A 22,784-nucleotide genomic window follows, 5' to 3' on the forward strand; every position below is an offset into this window, starting at 1 on the left:
TGGTGTTGTTGTAAGTGGCCCCCTGTTTAAACACATCCCAGTCTGTGGTGTTAAAACAGTCCTGGAGCGCCTCCACTGCCCCCTCTGGCCAGACACGCACCTCTTTCCGGACTGGTTTGGTGACTTTAACCAGTGGTCTGTATGCTGGAATTAGCATCACGGTTATGTGGTCAGAGGCACCGAGGTGGGGGAGGGGGAGGGCCTTGTAAGCTCCTTTCTGGGTGGCGTAAACCTGGTCCAAGATGTTATTGCCACGAGTTGGAAAGTCTATGTTTTTGTGTATTTTCGGAAATACACTCTTGGGGTTCACGTGGTTGAAATCCCCGGCCAGGATGAGGAAGGCATCTGGGTGTGCTGTGTGCTGCTCACTGATGTGATGGTACAGTTCATTCAATGCCTCGCTCCTGATGTTCTCGCTCAAGCTGGGAGGGATATAGACAGCCACAAGCAGTATGGCAGTTATCTCTCTTGGCAGATAAAAGGGCCGGCATTTAATGATCATAAACTCCACAGACAGTGAGCAGCGTTTACAGACCACAGCAACGTCGCGACACCAGTTCTTATTGATGTAAACAGAGAGACCGCCGCCACGCGTCTTCCCCTCCGCAGCGAGGGCTCTGTCTGCTCGATAGCATGCTAGCCCCTCGAGCTGAATGGCGTGGTCCGCTACGCCGCTGTTGAGCCAGGTCTTGGTAAACACGAACGTGCAGCACTCACCAGCGGTCTTCTGTGTAGTCCGGAGTAGGCGTATATAGTCCAGTTTGTTGTCTAGAGAGCCTACGTTGGATAGCCGGCTTGTGCGGGCTAGCTGTTAGCCTAGCTCGGATACCTCCGCGCTTCCCCCGCCTTTGTTCACGCAGGCGGCGCTTGTGTCGCTTCCACTGTGGGCGAGCGGCAGTACTGGGGGGCGGTGATTGAACGGGCCTCCGTAGCTGACCGCAGCCTCGTAGCTCTTCTTGGTGCACTGGATTCAAGTGATGAAAACGTGTCCTGGCGACACTCAAAAAAAACTCCCGACTGTACTTGCGTTTAGAGACGGGAAAACGCAAAGAAGACGTACACAAACACTGTGACAAACATGACGAAAGGCACGAAAACGTAGCCACACTCGGAGAGAGAGAAGCCGCAGCGTGTGCACGCGCCGCCATACTTAATATCCCAGGGCTGGCTCCAGAGGGGGGCCCCAGTGACCCGCGTCCGGGCGAGGGAAACATAAATCCATTAATTTTTTTCTTCATATGGAGTCTGTGAGCCGTGTTTAGTCTGGAACTTCACCTAGGACCTGTTTGCCATGGGTGACCCTACCAGGGGCCTAAAGCCCCCGACAACTTAGCTCCTAGGATCACTGGAACACGCAACCTCCTCCACCACGTTAAGGTGACAGCTCACGGTGGGGATAAAAACAACCCAAAATATTTATTTTAAAAGGTTGCAAAGCTAATGCAACAGCAGCAGATTAATCATAGTTCCCTCCATTCAGCACAAGATTTCATGCGATTCTTTACTCGGCGGATTCAGCTAATAAAAAAGGCAGCGCCACTTACCCCCTTGGGTTCTGTGATTGCTAACGCTAGTTCGGACAATCAGGTTCATGAAAGCCTGGTAACCCTTTCCCAGTTTGATTTAGTATCCCTGGAGTGTCTTACACACTTGGTTAACCCTTTCACGCTCATTTTTTTTTTTTTTTTCTTCAAACTTCTAAAAAAAAAAAAGCCTCAATCAATATTAATGCGGAATACCTAGTGGACTCTCATATTATTGCGAATTTGCAACGCCTGCCTGGAGAGGGTTAATGCAGCAAAGCCGACATCCTGCATGCTCGATCGAGATTAAAGAATGGATGTCTTCCAATTTTCTGTTTCTTAACCCTACTTAAACAGAGATGTTAATTATTGGCCCTGCTCATCATCAGCACTTGATTAAGAATACCACGTTGAACCTGGATAACTGTACTATTTTCCAAAGTAGTTTTGGAAAAAACCTCGGCGTTATATTTGACTCAACTCTCTCTTTTCGAACACATATTAATAACATGACAAGATCGGCGTTTTTTTCACCTTCGCAATATCGCTAAAATTCGCCCTATTCTTTCTCCTAGCAATGCTGAAACATTAATCCATGCATTTGTTACGTCGCGCCTAGACTATTGTAACGTTCTGTTTTCTGTGCTTCCCTTGTCCTAAGTCAAAAGTCTGCAGTCTGTACAAAATGCAGCAGCGAAAGTTCGATCATATTACTCTGATTCTAGCTGACCTGCATTGGCTTCCAATACACATGATATGTGATTTTATGGTGTTGTTGATTACTTTAAAATTATGCACGGTTAAGCTCCTTCCTATCTCGTCGACTTAGCATCACCATATGTTCCGTCTAGACAACTTAGGTCACAAAATGCTGTTTTGTTATCGACCCCACGGGCTAAAAAGAAGTCCGCGGGATCAAGGGCCTTTTCCAGTCGCGTGCCAGTAGTATGGAATGCCCTACCTATGGAAATTCGTGCAGCCAGTAGAAATCTTTAAATCCCGACTAAAAACACATTTATACTCGAAAGCATTTAGTTAATGGGCCTTTCTACAGCTTTCTTCTTTTTTTTTTCTTTCCTGCCCCTTCTCCTGGCTCAGAGAGGGGGCTAGCTAGATGGTGAAGGTTGACTTGACATCGTGGGTTAAGAGATCGACCGTCTGGGGTCCACTTGGTTGGACTGTGGGAAGGTTCCTGCTCAATGGCTTTGCCTGTTCTCAAGTCATCATTGAACTATATAGCTCAATATGTTTTCTGTAATCTATATTGTGTGCCTGTATTTGTCTGTAATGTGTATATTTGTCTGTATTTGGTACATGCAGCATCCACTTCAACCTGTGGTCCTGGAAGGGGGCTCCTCCCACCTGTGGTCCCTTCTGAAGGTTTCTGATTTTCCCCAAATTTGAGTTTTTCCTTCCCCTTCTGGGAGCTTTGACTGGGGATGCTGTTGTGTACCGTACACCGAAAAGATGTCTCTGTATAACTTCTGTATAAAGTATCGACATGACCTCTTTTCATCTGTGAAGCTATTTGAGACTTCGGTTATTCAGGGCTATACAACTAAAATTTGATTGATTATCTCCAGCTTCATCTCCACATAAATGATTTTCTTACGTCTCTCTTTTACATCACTAGCAATCTTGTGACCCATGGCTCCCCCCATTCAAGTTTGACTTAGGCAGTTAAATGCACAATAAATATGTTGTTTTAAACGGATGTAAGCATGCTGCCATTTTGACCGTGACGCCGACCAATAGCAGACCAGCATCTGAGTGACGTGTTGCAGCGCGGGTAGTTTGATGGGACCAGAAAATAAAAACAATTACCTAAAAACGCCTGAAGATGGAGAACAAACAACACAAATACAGCCAACCCCTAGGGTCATGACAGTTGTTTTTTGTCGTAAAGCAGGAAAAGTACTGCATAAAGGGAAGAAAAAAGGTGCAGTCCACGTCGTAGGCTGAAAAAACCGTAAGGCATGGTAGGCCAGGGGTCCACTGTATTGTTGTTGTTATTATTATTATTATTATTATTTTCCTTCTTTTCTTTTTTCTCATACGTTACTCTTTCCCACCCTTCTGTGTCTTTTTCAAATTCTTTTTTCTGTAAACTCTTCTCCAGGACATCCTTGCAAACGAGTTGTACTTTAAATCTCAATGGATTTCTCCCTCGTTCAATAAAGGTGAAAAAAAAGAGGCACTGCTGCTCAGAGAACATGGGTGTGTCTTGAGTCTGCATCGGTAAAATAGGGATGCTGTTGAGGCGGTATGAGGGCCATGTGACATTATTGAGTGAGAGGTAGCCCTTTTTCTGATCTGTTAGGGCTGTTGATAAGAGTCCAGCAACAAGCAGAAATTCTCAAAAGATGGGTCAAAGAAAAAGAAAATACATTGGGGATGTTTGCGGTTAGTGATAAACGTTGTAACATGGTTAAAGAGTTTAATTACCATGACAACTATAATTGTATAGTACATGCTTGCTTGTTTGTGTTCAGCCTGTTTGTCCCCCATGTTAAATCACAATTTTATACTATACCATCATTTCTGTCATATTTTTACAGATATGAAATTATAACGAGTGGTAAATGATTAATCAAAGTGAGAACTGCTCCTACGTGATTAGTTTTCTTATGTGTTTTTTGTTTTTGTTTGTTTTGTTACTATCAATTCCATAGGTCTCCAGCCATGGCAGGCGGTCTCTTTGCAATAGAGCGTGACTACTTCTTTGAACTGGGCCTATATGATCCTGGACTGCAAATATGGGGAGGAGAAAATTTCGAAATATCATATAAGGTATGATAATGTCACTTGATGAGTTTGCATAAGGTGCATATTTCTACTGAAATTGTATTTTCCTTGTAGATATGGCAGTGTGGCGGTAAACTGCTTTTTGTACCCTGCTCCCGTGTTGGGCATATATACAGACTTAAAGGTTGGCAAGGCAACCCACCCCCTGCACATGTTGGTTCCTCACCTACGCTGAAGGTAATGGCACACACTTTCAGTTTTTTAGTCAACATTATTGGTCTGGTAATTAAATTGATTAGATCTGGTAATTATATCTGGTAATTAGATTTAAGGTCAAGGCTGACATCAATACCAAAAATATTATGCCTTTTTTTTTTTTTTTTTTTCATTTAACTTGCTTATGGTAAACAATGTGATTATATAAGGATTGTTTTATTTGTGGAGCTCTGACCCAGAATCTGCTAAATCAACTGCACACGTCAGTATTCCAACATGGCTATGGCTGCACTGACCATTTATACTGTAGCTGAGCACAGCTCTACGTTGTTAGGGCCTGAGCAGTGATGGCGAGGACCCTATGAGGAACCTATTGTTCTTGAAGAAGTTATTATTATTATTAGGGCTAGAGTAAAGATTGCTAGGAGAAAGATATTGTTTCTGTCACAAATATCATTATTATTGTAACTATTATTATTATTATTAGGGCCTGAGCAGCGACCACTATGAGGTCCCTATTCTGTTTGTAGAGATGATGATTATTATTAGGGCCTGAGCAGGACAGTTGTGAAGTCCCTATACAACAGACAAAAAAAAGTCCATTGCTTGGATGTGGCTGGATGTACAGAATATCACATTACACATTTTTGAATGTCCATTTATGGCCTATTTTTGAACTTTTGTTGGGCTCATACATTTGATCCCTTTTCCTAGACCAGTGGTTCTCAAATGAGGGTACTAGTACCCCTGAGGGTACTTGAAGGAACTTCAGAGGGTACTTAAGATTTTAAATAAACAAACATACATGAAAATATCTTTTTAAAATAATGATTGCATTCCTTAATAGTTTCAGGAAAAAAGAAGTTCATAAACAAATTTTATGTTCAGTATGTTATTCAATTTCATTATTCTAAAAACCTAGATTCTCCCCTATGCTAGAATGAGTCAACCTGGTTCGAACCTGTCATGTGCCACCTCTCGTTTCCTGTCAATTTAATGAATTATTTTTTTGAACACATCTTTATTATGATGATATATATATATATATATATATATATATATATATATATATATATATATATATATATATATATATTGTTGGAACTTTCACATTTGTTCGTAGTTTCGATTGCGGGCCCAATTGAATAATAGGATATTGTTTACATACCTTTGTGAAAGATTCCTGCGCGTTCGGGTATGAGCCGGGATAAACACACATGCACACGTTCATCGCGTCAACAACACTTCTAAGATTTATTATTACCAAATTGTCTAATGCAGTTTACAAGTCAATTGTCCAAAACAGAGATCTCTGGATCATTCCCGTGTCATGGTGAGAATGATGCCGGTTCCTCATCCGCCCTTCTCTTTTGTATTTGCCGGTCCACTGAATGGGGGTTGTCACAGGTCCATGTCATCCTGTCCTCTGCTGCCCCCTTTCGGTTGGAGGATTCCAATCCAGCCATTTCAGCAACTGTGTAGACGCTTTTGACACTCAAACACACATTAGAACGTTCTTTTTTGCACCATTATATAGCCCTGACTTTTATTGTTACATTCATCAGATCTTTTAACTCCTCTCTCATACGGTACGATATTTCAGTATTTTATTGTTTGCACCCGTAGGTGTATGTGTGTGTATGTGTGTGCATGTGTGTGTGTGTGTCCCCACCGTCCCAGACCTGTGGACGCCAATCACCTCTGTGTATTCGAGGTCGATCATCAAACAATGCATTCTGGAGGACTTTACCCCCACTCCTATCTTTTGTGGCGCCCCTCTTTTGTTATTGCCGCCAGTAAGTCCCTGTTTTACTGACTGCATCACAAAGACAAATGATCGCACCAGGTGTTGACCTCCCGGGCCGGCTCCACAGAAAGTTGCTACTCTGAATTTTTCTTGCCAGTCACCCTACTAAAAACTACATTCCTTCAGTATATATATATATATATATATATATATATATATATATATATATATATATATATATATATATATATATATATATATATGTAAATAAACAAGGAGCAGTGCGGTTTTTGTCCCAGCCGTGGAACAGTGGACTAGCTCGACCCTCTCGGCAGGATCCTCGGGGGCACAAGATAGTTCCCCCAACTGGTCTACATGTGCTTTGTAGACTTGCAGAAGGTGTTCAACTGTGAAAAAGTTCTGTGGGGGATTATTGGGGAATACAAAATACCGAACAACCTGATCCAGGCTTTTTTGTCCCTTTACAGCTGATGTCAGAGGTTTGGTCCAAATTTCCGGCAGTAAGACAAATCCTTTCAGTCAATGTGTTGAGGAGTTCCTGTTTGGGGGGCTCAGCATTGCATCTCTGCTATTTACGAACATTGTGATGATAATAACTTCTTCAGGCCGTGACCTAAAACTCCCACCGCAGTGTGAAGCGGCCGGAGTGGAGATCAGCCCCTCCAAGTCTGAGACCAAAAACAACATTATTGCTCTAATTAATCCGATGAGATGAGGTCTAATATTAGACATTATTCAATACATTTATATTGCATTTTGTTTAATGCGTAGCATAGATTTTCTCGTGCGCTGAGAATGTGTGATCAGTGCGCAACGGCGCATATACGCAGTTTAGAGGGGAACGCTGAAGTCCTGCTCCAAGCACAGGTGCAGTGTCTGCTGTGCTCCAGACTCTGTACCAGTCTGTCATGGTAAAGAGAGGGCTAAGATGAAAGGCGAAGGACTACGTCTCTCAGCTGGCCTGGGAACGCCTGGGGATCATCCTGAAAGGAGCTGGACAAAGTGGGCGTGGAGCGGGAATTCTGGACTTCCCTGCTCAACCGGCTGCGACCTGACCCTGGGTAAAGAGGAAGAAAAAGGATGGATGACATGTTACAGTCGATGTCAAAATTAGATTTGTCAGTGCTTCTAGTCTACATTTTTCATCATATACAGTTTCCCTCTCTCTCAACCTCCACATGCCGACGTCTTTGGTTATTCTCGATGTACCACTTCCTTCTCTTTAAAAAAAAAAAAAAAAAAAAAAAAAAAAAACATACTCTATTGATGTGCAAGAAGTCATCTGTGATTTCAATTCAGGTAGTGCTGGTCCTGAGACTTTTTTTTTATTAAAGCTTTGCATATTTCGCCTTATCCACTATCTGAGTTATTTAAATCATCCTAATCGACATGTGAGGTATCACTTAGGGCCAGAGTTACATAGTATGGTGATCCTCACAGTCTAAATAATTATAGACCAATTTCTATTATTAATAGTGTAGTAAACGTATTTAAAAAATGTAGTTTTAATCAGCTTTGACAGCATATTAACGACTTCAATACATTATCTCCTTAACCGTCAGGCTTTAGACCAAACCGTTCCACCTCCACCACCCTACTTCAATTCATAAATGATGTTATCACTTTGGTAAGCGTATATATGGGTGCTATATTTATTGAGCTCACGAAGGCATATGACATGGTCAATCATTATCACCTTTCTGTCAAACTATATCATATCAGACTGTCCAAGGAGGCTTTCATTTGGTTCATCTCATTTTTTTCATCACAGACAGCAGTGTGTGTGTATTATCAGAGCAGCCAGCAAGATTTTGTTATAGTCGAGAGTACCCCAGGTTTCTTCCCTGGGGCCACTCCTCTTTTGAATTTTCCTTAATCATCTGCCTAATATCTCCTCAGCTTGCTAGACTCCGTTGTATGCCAAATGTAGTTATTTATTAAGCTAAGCCAGATATCTCACAAATTGTATATACATAACAGCAAGAATTTAATTCAATGCAAAAAATTGATTAGACAATACAAACTGCTTCTTAATAAGAAGAAAGCCTATAGTATGTTCTTTCCTCTAAGAGTAAATGAATTTTTCGTTTTGGATTTCCTTCCTTGATGGTTAATCTCTGGAGATATTTACATATACGTATTTGGGTCTCTGGCTTGACCCTCAGCTATCCGTATTGACTCAGTTGTACTAAAGGTTAATTGCAGCCTGTGAATACTCTATTGCTCAATTAAATGTTTTAGTTTTCATGTAAGGTAATTGTTTTCCAATTATTATTTCCAATTATAGACTATGCAGACATAGTGTACCAAAATACATCTGACTCAAATCGTTTTCCTCATAACATTATTTAGAACAGACTGGATGGGTTCCTCTTGAGATCCCCTTACATGACACATTATTGTATGATGTTGATTTGCTTGATTAGTTCACACCAAAAGATAGACGATATTTTCATTGGCTGCAGTTTATTTTTAAGTGTGATTTCTTTATCATTCCATTTTATTTGAAACAATATCTAAATCCCTGCAATAAGAAATATAGCCCAAGAAACACCACAACTCTTTCTTAAAAGTCTAAGAAGAAAATTGGTCGACGTGTCTTCTGCTCCAAAACTCCGTTCATCTCAAATAATCTGCCAGATTGTGTTTATATCTATTAACTAATTTTATTCATTTAAGTGATCTATTTTAACTTATATTACCTATTTTGCACTTGCTTATGTTGTCCAACAGACAATTAAATATTACAGCCTGCATTTGGCTAATTTATCCAATCATCATTTTTCTTATTTACTGATTTACTTTTCTATTGTTAGCATTCAATTCTGTTAGCTCAGGGCATTTCATTTCATTTTCATCGTGGGCCACATTGTAGTTATAGTTTCTGCCAGAGGGCCGGAATGACTGTGAAAAGAATCAAATAAATTTTAAGTGTGTTCGTTACACGCTTACCTTGTTTTAAATCAGAGGCTGGTAAAAACTGTTCAAAAGAGAGATTGGGAACATTATGGCAACCCACGCCCCCCCCGAATTTTTATTAAGGGTGTAGGTAATTTGCAAATTTGGTCTTTCAGCCAGAAACTTGGTCAAATAAGCATTTTGCGGGCCACATAAACTCATGTGGCGGGTGGGATCTGCCCCACAGGCCTTGAGTTTGACACCTGTGTGTTAGATTGACATACATTATATTGTGTGTGTTACCTTTGAATATGTTTGTATGGGGGAGAGGGCCTAACTGGGCAAAGATGTGTTTTCTGTGTAGTTTTGTTGTGATGGTTAGTGTTTTGTATTTTGAACCCCTTCTAAATCGACATGGTTCATCTTAAAGGGTTGATCCAAAATAAATAAGGAAGAGCCCCCTACAGTTTACTAGAGGAACAACTCTGATTGTACTTTTCAACTAGATCTACAAACACATTGAGCATGTTGAGTAATATGTTGATTGCGGCAGATGCTAATATATGCAGAAATGAACTATGGACTTTTCCGTCCATCCGTCCGTCCGTCCATCCATCCATCCATCCATCCATCCATCCATCCATCCATCCCATAATCTCTTTAACATGTCAATATTCAAAAGCGGCTCCAACCTCTCCTCCCAGTGGGACATGACCAGAACACCAAAAAGATGCCCAGAAGTCATCCTAAGTGTATGCCCGAGGCATCCCAGATGGCTCCACTCACCTTGGAGGAGCAGCGGCTTGATTCTGTGCTGCTCCCAGATGACGAGGCTTCTCACTTTATAACTAAGGTTGAGCACCCTATGCCACCTAAGGAAACCCATTTCGGCTGTTTGCATCTGGAATCTCGTTTTGTTTTGTTTTTTGTTTTGTTTTTTTACAGTTATGACCCACAGCTCATTGCCAAAGGTGAGGGTAGGAACATTGCTCAACCAGTAAGTAGAAAGCTTCACATTTAGGCTCAGCTCTCTCTGCACCAGGACAGACCTGTGCAGGGTCTGTATCACAGCAGAGGCTGCACCAATCTGTCTGTCGATCTGCAGCGCCATCCTGCCCTCACTTGTGAACAACACCCTTGGGGTAGTATCTCATCTCTGACCTGGAGAGAGCACTCCACCCTTCTCCGGCTGGTCTCACATTTAAAAGTGCTGATCTTCATCCAATCTGCTTCACACTCAGTTCATGAATCTCTCCATTAAGACTTTGAAATAACGCCTGAAAAAGCCAAAAGCACCATATAATCTGTAATAAGCCATACTAAGACCGCCGAATCAAAAACCCTAAAAATTTTGGCTGCACCGAGAGATACTGTCTATAATAGCAATGAACGACTTCAGCGACAAATGGCAGCCGAGACAAATTTGTCTAAGTCTCGGTGAATACAAATCTGATTTACACCGAGCAATGTTGACTAAGTAAGCTGTGACATTTGTGGTCAGGGATCAAACAGTCTATATCTGTCATGTTTCTGTTGTGGGTTGGGGTTTCTGTTTTTGGGGACTTTGTTATTGTCAAGTTTTTGGGGACTTTGGTATTCTCAAGTTGTGGGTTTCGTTTTGGCTGTTGTGTCTGGCTTTCATTTGGTTTCCCTTGCATCGATCCCCGTTAGCGTGATTTGTTACCACCCAGCTGCGTACCTGCCCTCCTTGTGTCATCCAATCAACTTCCCCTGCCTTTTGTTCGGGCCCAGCTGTTTTGCGTTTCCTTGTTGAGTCTCTCATCTATTTAAGTCAGAGTTTGTATTCAGTTCGTGTCGGGTCATTGGCTTTGTTGCCGTTTTGCTCTTTGTCTGAGTCCACGCCCAATTTGCCTCACGTCGCTAAATTAAGTCTTTTCGCCTGTTTGTTTCGGTTCCGTGTTTTCCCATCGAGCATGCCCATATCCGCCGCGTTTGTTGCTAATGCCCTTTGGGTTGTTACGTTACTGTTTGCTGCCCTAATTTTTGATCTTCTCTTTTTATTAAACATCATTTTATTAGTTCGACTCGCTTCTCGCTTCCCTTGCTTTTAGGTCCACCTCTGCTCACCATCATGTCGAACCATGACAATATCAGGGGGTTTGGTGCGCTGCACTCCCAAAGCACCCTCCGCAGATCACCCCGAAGGACATGGTCGGACGCTGTTGACAGATTGGGCCAAATCTTATGAACCCTTGAGGATCCTGCCAAGTGCAGAGCTTGTCCACTGTTGCATAATCGGAACAAAAACAACACAGCTCCTCCTGGATCCGGGGTTCGAATTCCTGATGGACACTCCTCTTCAGCACCCCTGAATAACTTTTCAATTATTTTATTTCATTTTGACTTGTTATGACAGACATTCCAACACCAGGTGTCACTGTAGGTGCAATGACATGATTTTGCAGAGCCTTGAAGAATGAGAGACAGTGAGGGCGTGTATGAGCCATTTTCAATTAGCGTTCTTCAAGATTTAAGTTTTTATATTCATATGTATAGTATTATTATCCCACACAATGAAAATTATGATTCCGTTCACTCTCCGAGTACCAGAATACATTCCATGTTTGAGCAATAATCAGATCAGAACACATCTGTCAAATGTCAAATAAAAAAAGTTGACAGTGTTAAGGAAAAGATGGTTGTTAAAGAACGAATGAACACATAAATATATGTTTTTTAGTGTGGTCCGGTCCAAGGCTGTATGTCTTATTTGCCAAGAAACTGTGGTAGTTTTAAAAGAATATAATAGCAACCGCCACTTGTCCACCAAGGTGTCTACTTATGCCAGCAACTATTTAACTCAAGAACGCACATGTCACGAATAACCATGGGACACGAGCGGGTTAAGGACCCCAACCAGACACACAAGGTGAGAGTAGTCGTCACAGTCAGTTTATTTAACAAAAGGCGCACGCCAACCGTGGAAACAAAAAGAGTCAAACAGGACAAAGTACAAAAGAAATCACAAAGTACAAAACAAAGCGAGACAAAAGTGTCTATGTCATGATTCGGAGCGGAGTCCACAGGAGAGCGACTGAAACAAAGTGACAACAAAAATCATGAGAGCAAAAATCCAGAATAGCAAATGTACCAACCAAAATGACTCAAAAGGCATGAAGGTGGAATGGGAACGCTGAGATCTTCATGGGACTGCAAATGAGCTTGGCGAAGGAATAACCCGGCGTCACTCTCCTGCACCAACTGGCCTTAAAAAGCCCATGATGGCAATGGGCAACAGATGTGCAGCCGGTGACTCCGCCCACTCGTTGCGGAATGAGAACCCCACCCAGAACAAGCAAAATATCAGCGGGGAACATGACAGTACAGCTACCACTGACAGGTTGGTAGCTAGCGTAAAGGTTTAGCAAAACACCTATATTCAAACTACAACCATCCAAGAAGCAAACACGAAGACAAGTTATTTACTACCATTTACACTAGCACGAGCCAGCAAGCCTTTTCCAGAAGAGGAGTTTCTTAAAGAGTGCAAGGTAGAGGCCTCAAATGTTTTATGTCCTGAAAGCAAGAGCAAATTTGAAAAAAATAACATCATGCTGGTCAGTGACTTGCCATATTGAAGCAATTGACGAAAACTTAACTAGCAAGCTAAGCAATAAAGTGGCATCATTTTCATTATGTTCTTTGGCACTGGAACAAAGCAATGACTGATATAAAGGACACAGCTCATTTCGAGATAATGGAGGACTTTTTGGTTATGGAAAAAAAACGCAGGGAAAGCACTTATTTAATAGCATATCAATGGTCATACCCAGGCACAACTAACCTAGGAGTACGCTCGTCAAAGTTACCACCGATTGATCACCAAATCTGATCTGAAAAACGTTGGGATGGTCAAGAGGTAATGTTCCTACACTGCATAATTCACGAGGAAGCACTGTGTACAGTAAAACCCTGTTGCAGGTTGACCACATTGCAAAACCTGTTAATTTTAATTGAGCGAGGGGACTTCGCCATCACCATTTTATTCTTTTTTTTCAAAGACCATTCTAATGTCCGCTGGTAACGTTTAGGAAAAGTATGTCATGTCTGGGTGCTAAAATAGCAGATTATTTCATTTTTGGAGCTACTTGAAAATACTGACTGTTTATTTTCTGTGCTGCCTGTTCCTTGTAGTTATCATTCCCTCCCTTCTGCCTTGTCTGAGCTGACTTGCTGTCGCTCTGCTCCTGGTCCTCATTTTCCCCGTGTAGTCCCCAGGTAGTCCCCACCTGTTGTTAAGTTTATTTCTGTTCTGAGTGTTTCTGTTGTACTTCGTATTAGTTTTGTGCCTTCCCCAAACTGTTCAGTTTTTTTTTTTAATTAAATTATCTATTTTGAGCCTCAACCCAATCAGCACCAGCAATTATTGGTTCCACCTTTTACACGCTCCTCACCAACATGCCTCATGAACATGACAGAAAATATTGGCTCTGCCACATCCCGGAAAAGTGAAAGTTCTCAGCAATGCTCTCCTTTTTGGATCCACTGTAAAGTGCACAGCAAGCTCACTCCCCTCCCCTCGCGTGACACTGTTGCGTAAAAGTGAACTTCATCTTGAACTCGCGACTTAGCGATTCGCGTGGAGCGTAAATGACGCGCTCCATCTGAACACAGCATTATAGCTACAGACAATGGTAAATGCAGCTGTCTTGCTGTCCATAATGACAGTCAAAATCTTACACATTGTCCCTTTAAGATGGGAGGTGAAATTTCTTCTGGTAGTAGACTATGCAAGAGTTTCTAAGAAGACCATCACTATACACTTTCACCCTTTCACACCATCTCCACGAACTGGATGGTGACGTTCAATGTGTCACAGATGAAAATAGTCACTTGTGGAACATCCTTTGTGCTTTAACTTGTTGTCCAAATCTATTGAAAGATCGGAAATCGTATTTGCAATAATATCTCTTGACAGGCAGACGTTTCCCATTTATTTATTTTTTTGTTTGTTTTTGTTTTTTTTAGAACCGCCAACCTTTCGTTGAACTTCTCTCTTCACTGGCTTTGAAAGCTGTCATATTTGTTAGCATGGAGACTCACAAAGGGGCAATAAGGGTTGGATTATTTCAGCTCTGCGACATGCTGTGAAAACTTCTGTGAATAAATAGGAGAAAGCAATGGCTAAAAATACAGAATCACAGGGACTCAAGCTAGCCACTCCGTAACCACAGCTCCAAAGGCCATTTAGTTTGCCTATTGCTTTGTGATCCATGTATAATTTGGTGTGTTTATTTTGAAGTTGGCCTTTTATTGTAGTGTGCGTAGTATAATTAAATATGTATGTTATCACATGTGCGTATGTACTACCAAACAGAGGCCTTATTTACATTCACAAATATTCTATGAGTGTTTTACTCCCTTCCTCCTGAGATGCACCTATCTACACTGGAATCAACCCTCTTCATTACTTTAAAAAAAAAATCATTATCATGATATTTGTGAACATTAAAGGGTTACTGCCACAAGAGGCACTCAAAACATTGACAGTCACAACTACAATTGGCTACTTAAAGAATAAAGGCATCGAGAGTGTTATAATGCAAGGATATTTTCAACAGCATGGGCATGCATTCCAGAGAGCTTGATGTGCTTGTCTACCACCTCCAAACTAGGGGTAAATTAATAATTTGAACTCACAGAAGTATATTTCCCGACTGAGCAAGATATTTATATTAAGGCTCTATTAACTTCTGCACTGTAAACATTGGGTCTAATAAAGTTTACACTTTGTTGCACTGCACAGGTTTTGGTCAAACTTTTGTGAGGATATACAGCATGAGACCATATTTGCTGATGTATAGCCCTCTCAATGTGCACACTATAATTTAAAATGACACAGATTTACAGTGACTTACATTTTACTCATATTTTATTGTAACAAAAACTACCTGCAACAAGAAGTGGCTGCAAAACCGTTCAATTAGGTATGCGATTGAAAAAGGATTGAAAAAAAAAGGGTTTGTTCTTATTTTAATACCATTTGTCCAATGCAAAGGTTATTGTGCTGTGGTCCTTTCATAGTGTGTTTCCCAACAAAGGGATATACGCTACATCACAGGGAATGTGTAGAAACTCATTAAAGCTCAGCTGATTCATCCATCCATCTATTAGCTACCACTTTATCTGGGGTCAGGTCGCGGGGGCAGTAGCTTGGGCAGGGAAGACTAGACTTCCCTCTCCCCAGCCACTTTGTCCAGCTCCCCAGGCGCTCTCAGGCCAGCCAAGAGACATTGTCTCTCCAGCGTGTCCTGGGTTGATCCCGCGGACTCCTCCCAGTGGAACATGGCTGGAAGGCATCCAAACCAGATGCCAGAGCCACCTCAGCTGGTTCCTCTCAGCGTGGAGGAGCAGCGGCTCGACACAGCGTCCCGTTGCATGGAGGCATTGATGGATGACAAAGCTTCTCACCCTATCTTGCATGGAGAGCCCGGAAACCCTGCAGAAGGAATTTATTTCGGCCACTTGTATCCGGGATCTCGTTCTTTCGGTCACAACCCACAGTTCACCATAGGTGAGGGCAGGAACGTAGCTCGACCGGGAAACGGAGCCTTTCGGCTCAGCTCTCTCTTCACCACGACAGATCGGTACTGCGGACACTGCACCGACGATGCGGACGCTGCACCGATCCTCCTGTCGATCTCCCGTTCCAAGATCCCAAGATACTTGAACTCCCTTCACTTGGGGCAGGACCACATCCCCAACCTGGAAAGGGGACTCCACCCTTTTCTGACTTAGGACCATGGTCTCAGATTTGGAGGTGCGGATCTTCATCCCAGCTGCTTCACACCGCTGTGAACCGCTTCAGTGAGAGTTGGAGGTCACGGCCTGAGAAAGCCAACACTACCGCATCGTCCTCAAATAGCAGAGATGCAATGCTCAGGCTCCCAAACCAGAAACTTCGAGCGAATCTCATCTACCCCTGGGGCCTTGCCACCAAGGAGTTTTTTGACCACCTTCGGTGACTTCAGCCCCAGAAATGGGAGAGCCCACCTCGGAGCCCAAAGACTCTGCTTCCTTAGAGGAAGATGTGTCCATGGAATTGAGTAAGTCTTCGAAGTATTCCACCCACCGGTTCACGATGTCCCGAGTTGAGATCAGAAGCTCCCCATCCCCACCACAGTGTTGACGGTGCACTGCCCAGCTCATTTTGCACCCAGCCCCAATGGCCACAGTTGGTGAGCCTAAGGGAAGGGACACCCACGTTTTCCTTTCGGGATGTGCCAGGCAGGGCGGATGAGTGCAGGCCTGGCCACCAGGTGCTCGCCAATGACCCCCCCCCAACCCATGGGCAAGAGAAACTTTTTTGTAGTCGAAATCAAACATTGTTTTGATATTAAGTTACTGAGATTTAATGGATTGGACATTCTCTGATGTGTTTGAAATGCTAAACTGCATTTGAAAGTATCACATATCACAGATCAATCAATCAATCAAATTTTATTTATATAGCCCTAAATCACCGAAGTCTCAAAGGGCTTCACAGAATGAAAAGAGGTCATACAGAGACATCTTTTCAATGTAAGGTACACAACAGCATCCCCTGTCAAAGCTCCCAGAAGGGGAAGGAAAAACTCAAAAACCCCAATTTGGGGAAAATCAGAAACCTCCAGAAGGGACCACAGGTGGGAGGAGCCCCCTTCCAGGCCCACAGGTTAAAGTGGATGCTGCATGTACCGAACACAGAAACAATATAAATTACAGAAAACATATTGTGCTATATAGTGCAGTGATGTCTTGACAGCAGGCAAAGCCATTGGGCAGGAACCATCCCGCATTCCAGCCAGGTGGACCGCAGACGGCTAGACTCCTAACCCGTGATGGTCGACCAGCGCAGGACCCAATGGAGGCGGTCAAGTCAACCCTCACCATCTAGCTAGCCCCCTCTCCCGGCCGGAAGAGGGGGGCAGGAAAAAAGAAGAAGGCTGCAGACAGGCTAATTTAACTAAATGCTTTTGAGTATAGATGTGTTTTTAGTCGGGATTTAAAGATTTCTACCGAGGTGGCTGCGCGAACTTCCATAGGTAGGGCATTCCATAGTACTGGCGCGCGAATGGAAAATGCCCTTGATCCCGCAGACTTCTTTTTAGCCCGTGGGGTCGATAGCAAACCGGCATTTTGTGATCGAAGTTGTCGGGACGGAACATAAGGTGATACTAAGTCGACGAGATAGGAAGGAGCTAAACCGTGTAAAATTTTATAAGTAATTAACAACACCTTAAAATCACATCTCACGTGTATTGGAAGCCAATGCAGGTCAGCTAGAATCGGAGTAATATGATCAAACTTTCTCGTCCTTGTCAATAGTCTCGCCGCTGCATTCTGTACACACTGCAGGCTTTTAATGTGAGACATGGGAAGGCCAGAAAACAAAATGTTGCAATAGTCTAGGCGCGACGTAACAAATGCATGAATTAATGTTTCTGCATCGCTAAGAGAAAGAATAGGGCGAATTTTAGCTATATTGCGGAGGTGAAAAAACGCCGTTCTTGTCATGTTATTAATATGTGTTCGAAAGGAGAGAGTTGAGTCAAATATCACGCCGAGATTTTTTGCAGAACTACTTTGGGAAATAATACAGTTTTCTAGGTTCAGCGTGGTATTCTTAAGCAGGTGCTGATGATGAGCAGGGCCAATAAATAACATCTCAGTTTTATTAGGGTTGAGAAGCAGAAAATTGGAAGACATCCATTGTTTAATCTCGGCGAGGCAAGCCTCCAGTTTACTGCACTTGCACGGATCCGTTATTTCTAAGGGCATATAGAGTTGGGTATCATCAGCATAGCAATGAAAACTAATAGCATGTTTACGTATAATATCGCCGAGAGGAATCATGTAGATGTTGAACAGTAAGGGGCCAAGTACTGACCCCTGCGGGACACCACATGAGACGGAGAAAGACTCAGAGATTGCGTCGCCATAAGAGACACTATGCGTCCTTCCCAGGATGTAAGATCTGAACCAAGAAAGTGCTGATCCCGAGATACCAACACATGATCTAAGACGTTCTATAAGAATATGATGATCAATAGTGTCAAATGCGGCACTAAGATCAAGCAGTAATAATATTGATGAGATGTTGGAATCCGAGGCTAAGAGAAGATCATTCGTCACTTTTACTAGGGCTGTCTCAGTTGAGTGGTTGGCCCTAAAACCTGACTGAAGGAGTTCAAATCTATTGTTGTCTATCATAAAATCACTAAGCTGTTGTGTTACAACTTTCTCGAGAATTTTGGCGATAAACGGAAGGTGTGACACTGGCCTATAGTTAGCGAGATCTTCAGGATCTAGGTGTGGTTTCTTAAGTAATGGTTGAATGACGGCCGTCTTAAAAGCTTCAGGTACAATGCCAGAGGAGAGTGACAGGTTGATAATATTCAAGACAGACGACCCCAAGATCGGGAACAACTCTTTGACGAGTTTGCCTGGAAGCGGGTCAAGCATGCAGGACGTCGGCTTTGCTGCATTAACCAGTTGTGTAAGACACTCCAGGGATACTAAATCAAACTGGGACAGGGTAGCCAGACTTTCATGAACCTGATTGTCCGAACTAGCATCAACAATCACAGTTGAGGTGGTGAGCGGCGCTGCCTTTTTTATTTCTTCCCTTATTAGCTGAATCCGCTGAGTAAAGGATTGCATGAAATCGTGTGCTGAATGGAGGGAATTTTGATTAACCTGCTGCTGCTGTGTTAGCTGCGCTACCGTCTCAAATAAATACTTTGGGTTGTTTTTATTAAGACTAATCATTTTGGAAAAGTGATTAGTTTTTGCTAGCCTAAGAGCCTCTTTATATTTCAGCAAGCTATCGCACCAGGCCTGACGGAAAACCTCAAGTTTAGTTGTTCGCCATTTACGCTCAAGTTGTCTACTTAACAGTTTACACGTACGCGTTTCCTCCGTAAACCACGGAGTGCGCCGCTTCGGACGAGTTTTAAGTTTCAGCGGCGCAATAGAGTTTAGGGAATTTAGAAGAACCGAATTAAAATCATTCGCGAGCTTATCGACTGAGCCAGTGAAGGACGGAAAGGCAGCTGTTGCGGAAGGCAGTAATTCAGAAAGTGCAGCAGTCGTTGAAGAATTAATATCACGGCTCTTAAAGCCTTGGTTGTGGACAACAAGACCACACTGAGCTAGGACTTCAAATGTTATAAGATAATGATCAGACATAACGTTAGTATGTGGCAGAATTATGACGTTTGAGGCAGTTAGGCCACGGGTTAGCACTAAGTCTAAGATATTACCATTCCGGTGTGTTGCTGCTTTTATTATTTGTGTAAAACCAAATGCATCGATTATTGCTTGAAAAGCTACAGTAAGTGGCTCTGATGGGGAGTTCATATGAATATTGAAGTCACCCATAATCAATATATTATCTGTGTGAGTTATTAAGTCAGCCATAAGTTCAGGGAATTCATCTAAGAATCCAGAGTATGGGCCAGGAGGACGGTAAATAACTACCACATAAAATGGTGGTGAGGAGCTCGATCGCATAACGAGAGCCTCAAATGTCTTGAAAGTGTGACTCGTGCTCGTGCTAAGCCTAAGATCAGATTCCGAAATTAGGGCGACACCCCCCCCTTTTTTACAAGGACGGGCAACATGTGAGCCCACAAAGTTTGCGGGTGAGGCCTCATTTAATGGTAAGAATTCATTTGGTTTTAGCCAGGTTTCGCAGAGACCAAGCACGTTAAGATTTTGATCTGTAATAAGATCATTTACAAGAAGGGCTTTTGAAGCGAGTGACCTAATATTTATGAAGCCGAATTTAAACTGGGACATTTTTCCCGGACTATTCTGAGTCCTCGTGTTGGTAGTACTAATACCAACAAGATTTTTATGGCTGGGGCTTGCTCTATATTTTGAGTAATTAAAACCTCGTCGCGATGTTAGTAAAGTAGGAATTCGATTGTCGACGACTACAGCGCGCATATTGATATTAATATTTCGCCTAGGCACTTTGTCACTAGTCTTACTGATTAAAGAGGCAGGGCTGTTTTCCTTAATCAACAGATAACAATAACTCTGGAGACTTATGCCAAACCATATGACAATGTGAATGACGGGCATTTTTCAGGATCCTGATTTTTTTTGTTTTTTTTTGTTTTTAATTTTTTCTTTAATGGCACTGTGTTGATGGTGGCTCTGTGATGTGATTGCAATGAAAATGGAGTTGGGAGGACTAAGCGAGTCTCTTCCTTGGGAGGTCTTTTTTCACTGGACATCGCACATTAGCTGAGGTTCTTTGCTGGCCATACATTTAACTGTCAAGGTCTATGACTTGAGCCACTAGCATAGGGTCCGACACCTTTGGATTTTCCACAGATCTTGTAATCAGTGATTACAAGGGGAGAGGGGGGGCAGACTGCCACATGGACTGTGCCCCAGAGATAGGTTCACATTCAGGCAAAGTAAACCTGTTTTACTTTGTTTTATTGGGATCGTAACGGAGTGCAAGTTCAAATCATTGGAAGTGATCATTGGGATTTATGATGACTTATTAACATTCTTAATGCAATGCACAATTGTCTAAAATGAATGAAGGTATTTGTACATTACAATGTTCTTACTTTCTTGGTTCATTTTTTTAAACTAAATGTGAATGATGTGTGTACGTATGTTTGCAGAATTATGTTCGTGTGGTAGAGGTATGGTGGGATGAATATAAGGACTACTTCTACGCTAGTCGTCCTGAAACACTGACCCTTGCCTATGGAGACATAAGTGATCTGAAGCAATTCAGGTATTTCATGCTATGGTGTTCACTCGTTTTTCGCGGTTAATGGGGACTGCAAAGCCCCTGCAAAAAGTGAGTTTCACAAAGTAGGCTATATCACCGCCACATACATGCTACGTACATAAATCAAGTGTATGAAATGTGTTTCATTAAACTGTCCCTACCTTTCTTTCTCGTGCCCAGTGATCTCCTAACTAGTATAGAGATTGAACTGTCTCTTCTAGGCACATAGTTTATTTTTTCTTTTAAAACACATAGCAGAGTGCATTAGTGAATGATGAGCGCTGCTTGCAAACTCTCAACTCTCACCACAACACGGAGAGCTACCGCTATCCCTCTCCTCCCCATTCAACATTGCATTGCAACTGTTCTTAAAGGGCCTCACCTGTGAAGGCCCTTGATATTTGCTCGCAGGTCTTGTATAATTTGGGCCTGAGCATTGACCGCTGCTATCCAACCATCCATGCATCCATTCATCCACCCACCCACTTGACCACAACCATCTAATCGGATTCTACCCACACAATCACCTAACCACTTATCTTGGGTAGGGTTGCGGGAATAGCAGTTTTAGCGGGGAAGCCCAGATGAACCTTTCCCTGGCCACATTAGCCCCTTTCACTCCGGCAGGAACTCTTTCACTGTACCCTGGTAGCGTGAGTTCTCCTTTCCGTTCACACCAAAAAAAGGTTCCAGGCAGGGAAGGTTCCCCTAAGCCTCTACTCGGAAACTCCTGAGCTCCTAGTTGCGACTAGGGTCTCTGATTCGCCAGTGACTCATAGCTTTGTTGATAGATTGTGTAACATGTTATTTAGTTTGTATGGTGTTTTCATTTAATTCCATTTTTCTCTTTTTTTATATATATATTTTTTATTCATTTTTTACTTTTTACAGACAGAAAACACAACCATCAAAACAGACATGTACAGAAGACAAAACTAGGACAAAGTAGGAATAAATCCAACAAGCATACACACACACAAAACAAAAAAAAAACAAAAAATAAATAAATAAATAAAATTGCTGCAATGTCAGGTACATTAAAACAGTACAAATGCAATAAAGCCAGTCATAGATACAATTCAAGTTCCAATTTACAGAGGGTGCCCAGTACAAGTATGGCTAGAGCTTGTCAATCCGGATTTTACACAAATGCTCTTAACATTATAGCAGATATGTTCGCATCGATATAGTCCAGAAAAGGTCTCCAGGTTCTATTAAAGACATTGGTTTTTGAGTGTGAGAGACAGGTCAAAAAGTCCAGGTGTATATATTCCAGTATTGTCCTGTGCCATACCCCAATTGATGGAGCCTTGTCCAAAATCCAATGAAGCAGAATACTTTTCCTGGCACAAAATGTCAGAATATTGTACAGTTTCTTCTCATACACATTAGTCACACGGCCACTGGGAAGGCCCAGGGGGAGAGAAACAGGGTCAAGGTCAAGTTCGATCTTCAAAACCTTTTGAATTTCGAACAAGACATCTGTCCAAAATTTTTGTATTTTCACACAAGACCAGAGACAGTGAGTAAGATCACCAATCTCTGTCTTACACTTGAGGCAGAATGGGGAAACATCCTTTCTAAATCTAGAGAGGCGATTTGGAGCAACATGTGCTCTGTGCAATATCTTGAGCTGTAATGCTTGTGTCCTGTTACATACTGTGATTTTCTTGGCCTCATCCCAGATATCCTCCCATATCTCATCAGTAATCACTACACCCAGTTACCTCTCCCAGATCATGCCCAGCGCCCGAGCATTTAGATTTGAGCAGACCCTTAGATCATTGTAAAAGGCACTAATTGGAAGATTTCCCGTCAGCAAGAAACACCTTTTTTTCAATTTTTGTGACATTCATGTCTGTGAGCAGAGATG

The 22,784-nt window shown here is 42.4% G+C and overlaps 1 protein-coding gene across 6 annotated transcripts in view; it reads left to right on the forward strand.

Annotated features, from left to right (window-relative positions):
* The window catches only part of galnt7 (UDP-N-acetyl-alpha-D-galactosamine: polypeptide N-acetylgalactosaminyltransferase 7), a 158,314-nt gene that overhangs the window by 78,074 nt on the left and 57,456 nt on the right, over positions 1 to 22,784 (forward strand). For 4 of the 6 annotated variants that reach the window (XM_088419825.1, XM_088419822.1, XM_088419823.1 and 1 more), the window contains 3 exons: positions 4,196 to 4,313; positions 4,383 to 4,505; positions 20,799 to 20,914. In XM_088419825.1, coding sequence (XP_088275951.1) covers positions 4,196 to 4,313; positions 4,383 to 4,505; positions 20,799 to 20,914 — 357 coding nt within the window. Of the gene's footprint in view, positions 1 to 4,195; positions 4,314 to 4,382; positions 4,506 to 11,222; positions 13,517 to 20,798; positions 20,915 to 22,784 lie in introns of those variants that run through there. The other 2 variants (XM_088419827.1, XM_088419826.1) reach the window with 2 other exon arrangements.

The sequence above is a fragment of the Hippichthys cyanospilos genome, chromosome 7, assembly GCF_059441005.1.
Source record: "Hippichthys cyanospilos isolate Australia breed blue-spotted pipefish chromosome 7, RoL_Hcya_1.0, whole genome shotgun sequence".
NCBI lineage: Eukaryota > Metazoa > Chordata > Actinopteri > Syngnathiformes > Syngnathidae > Hippichthys > Hippichthys cyanospilos.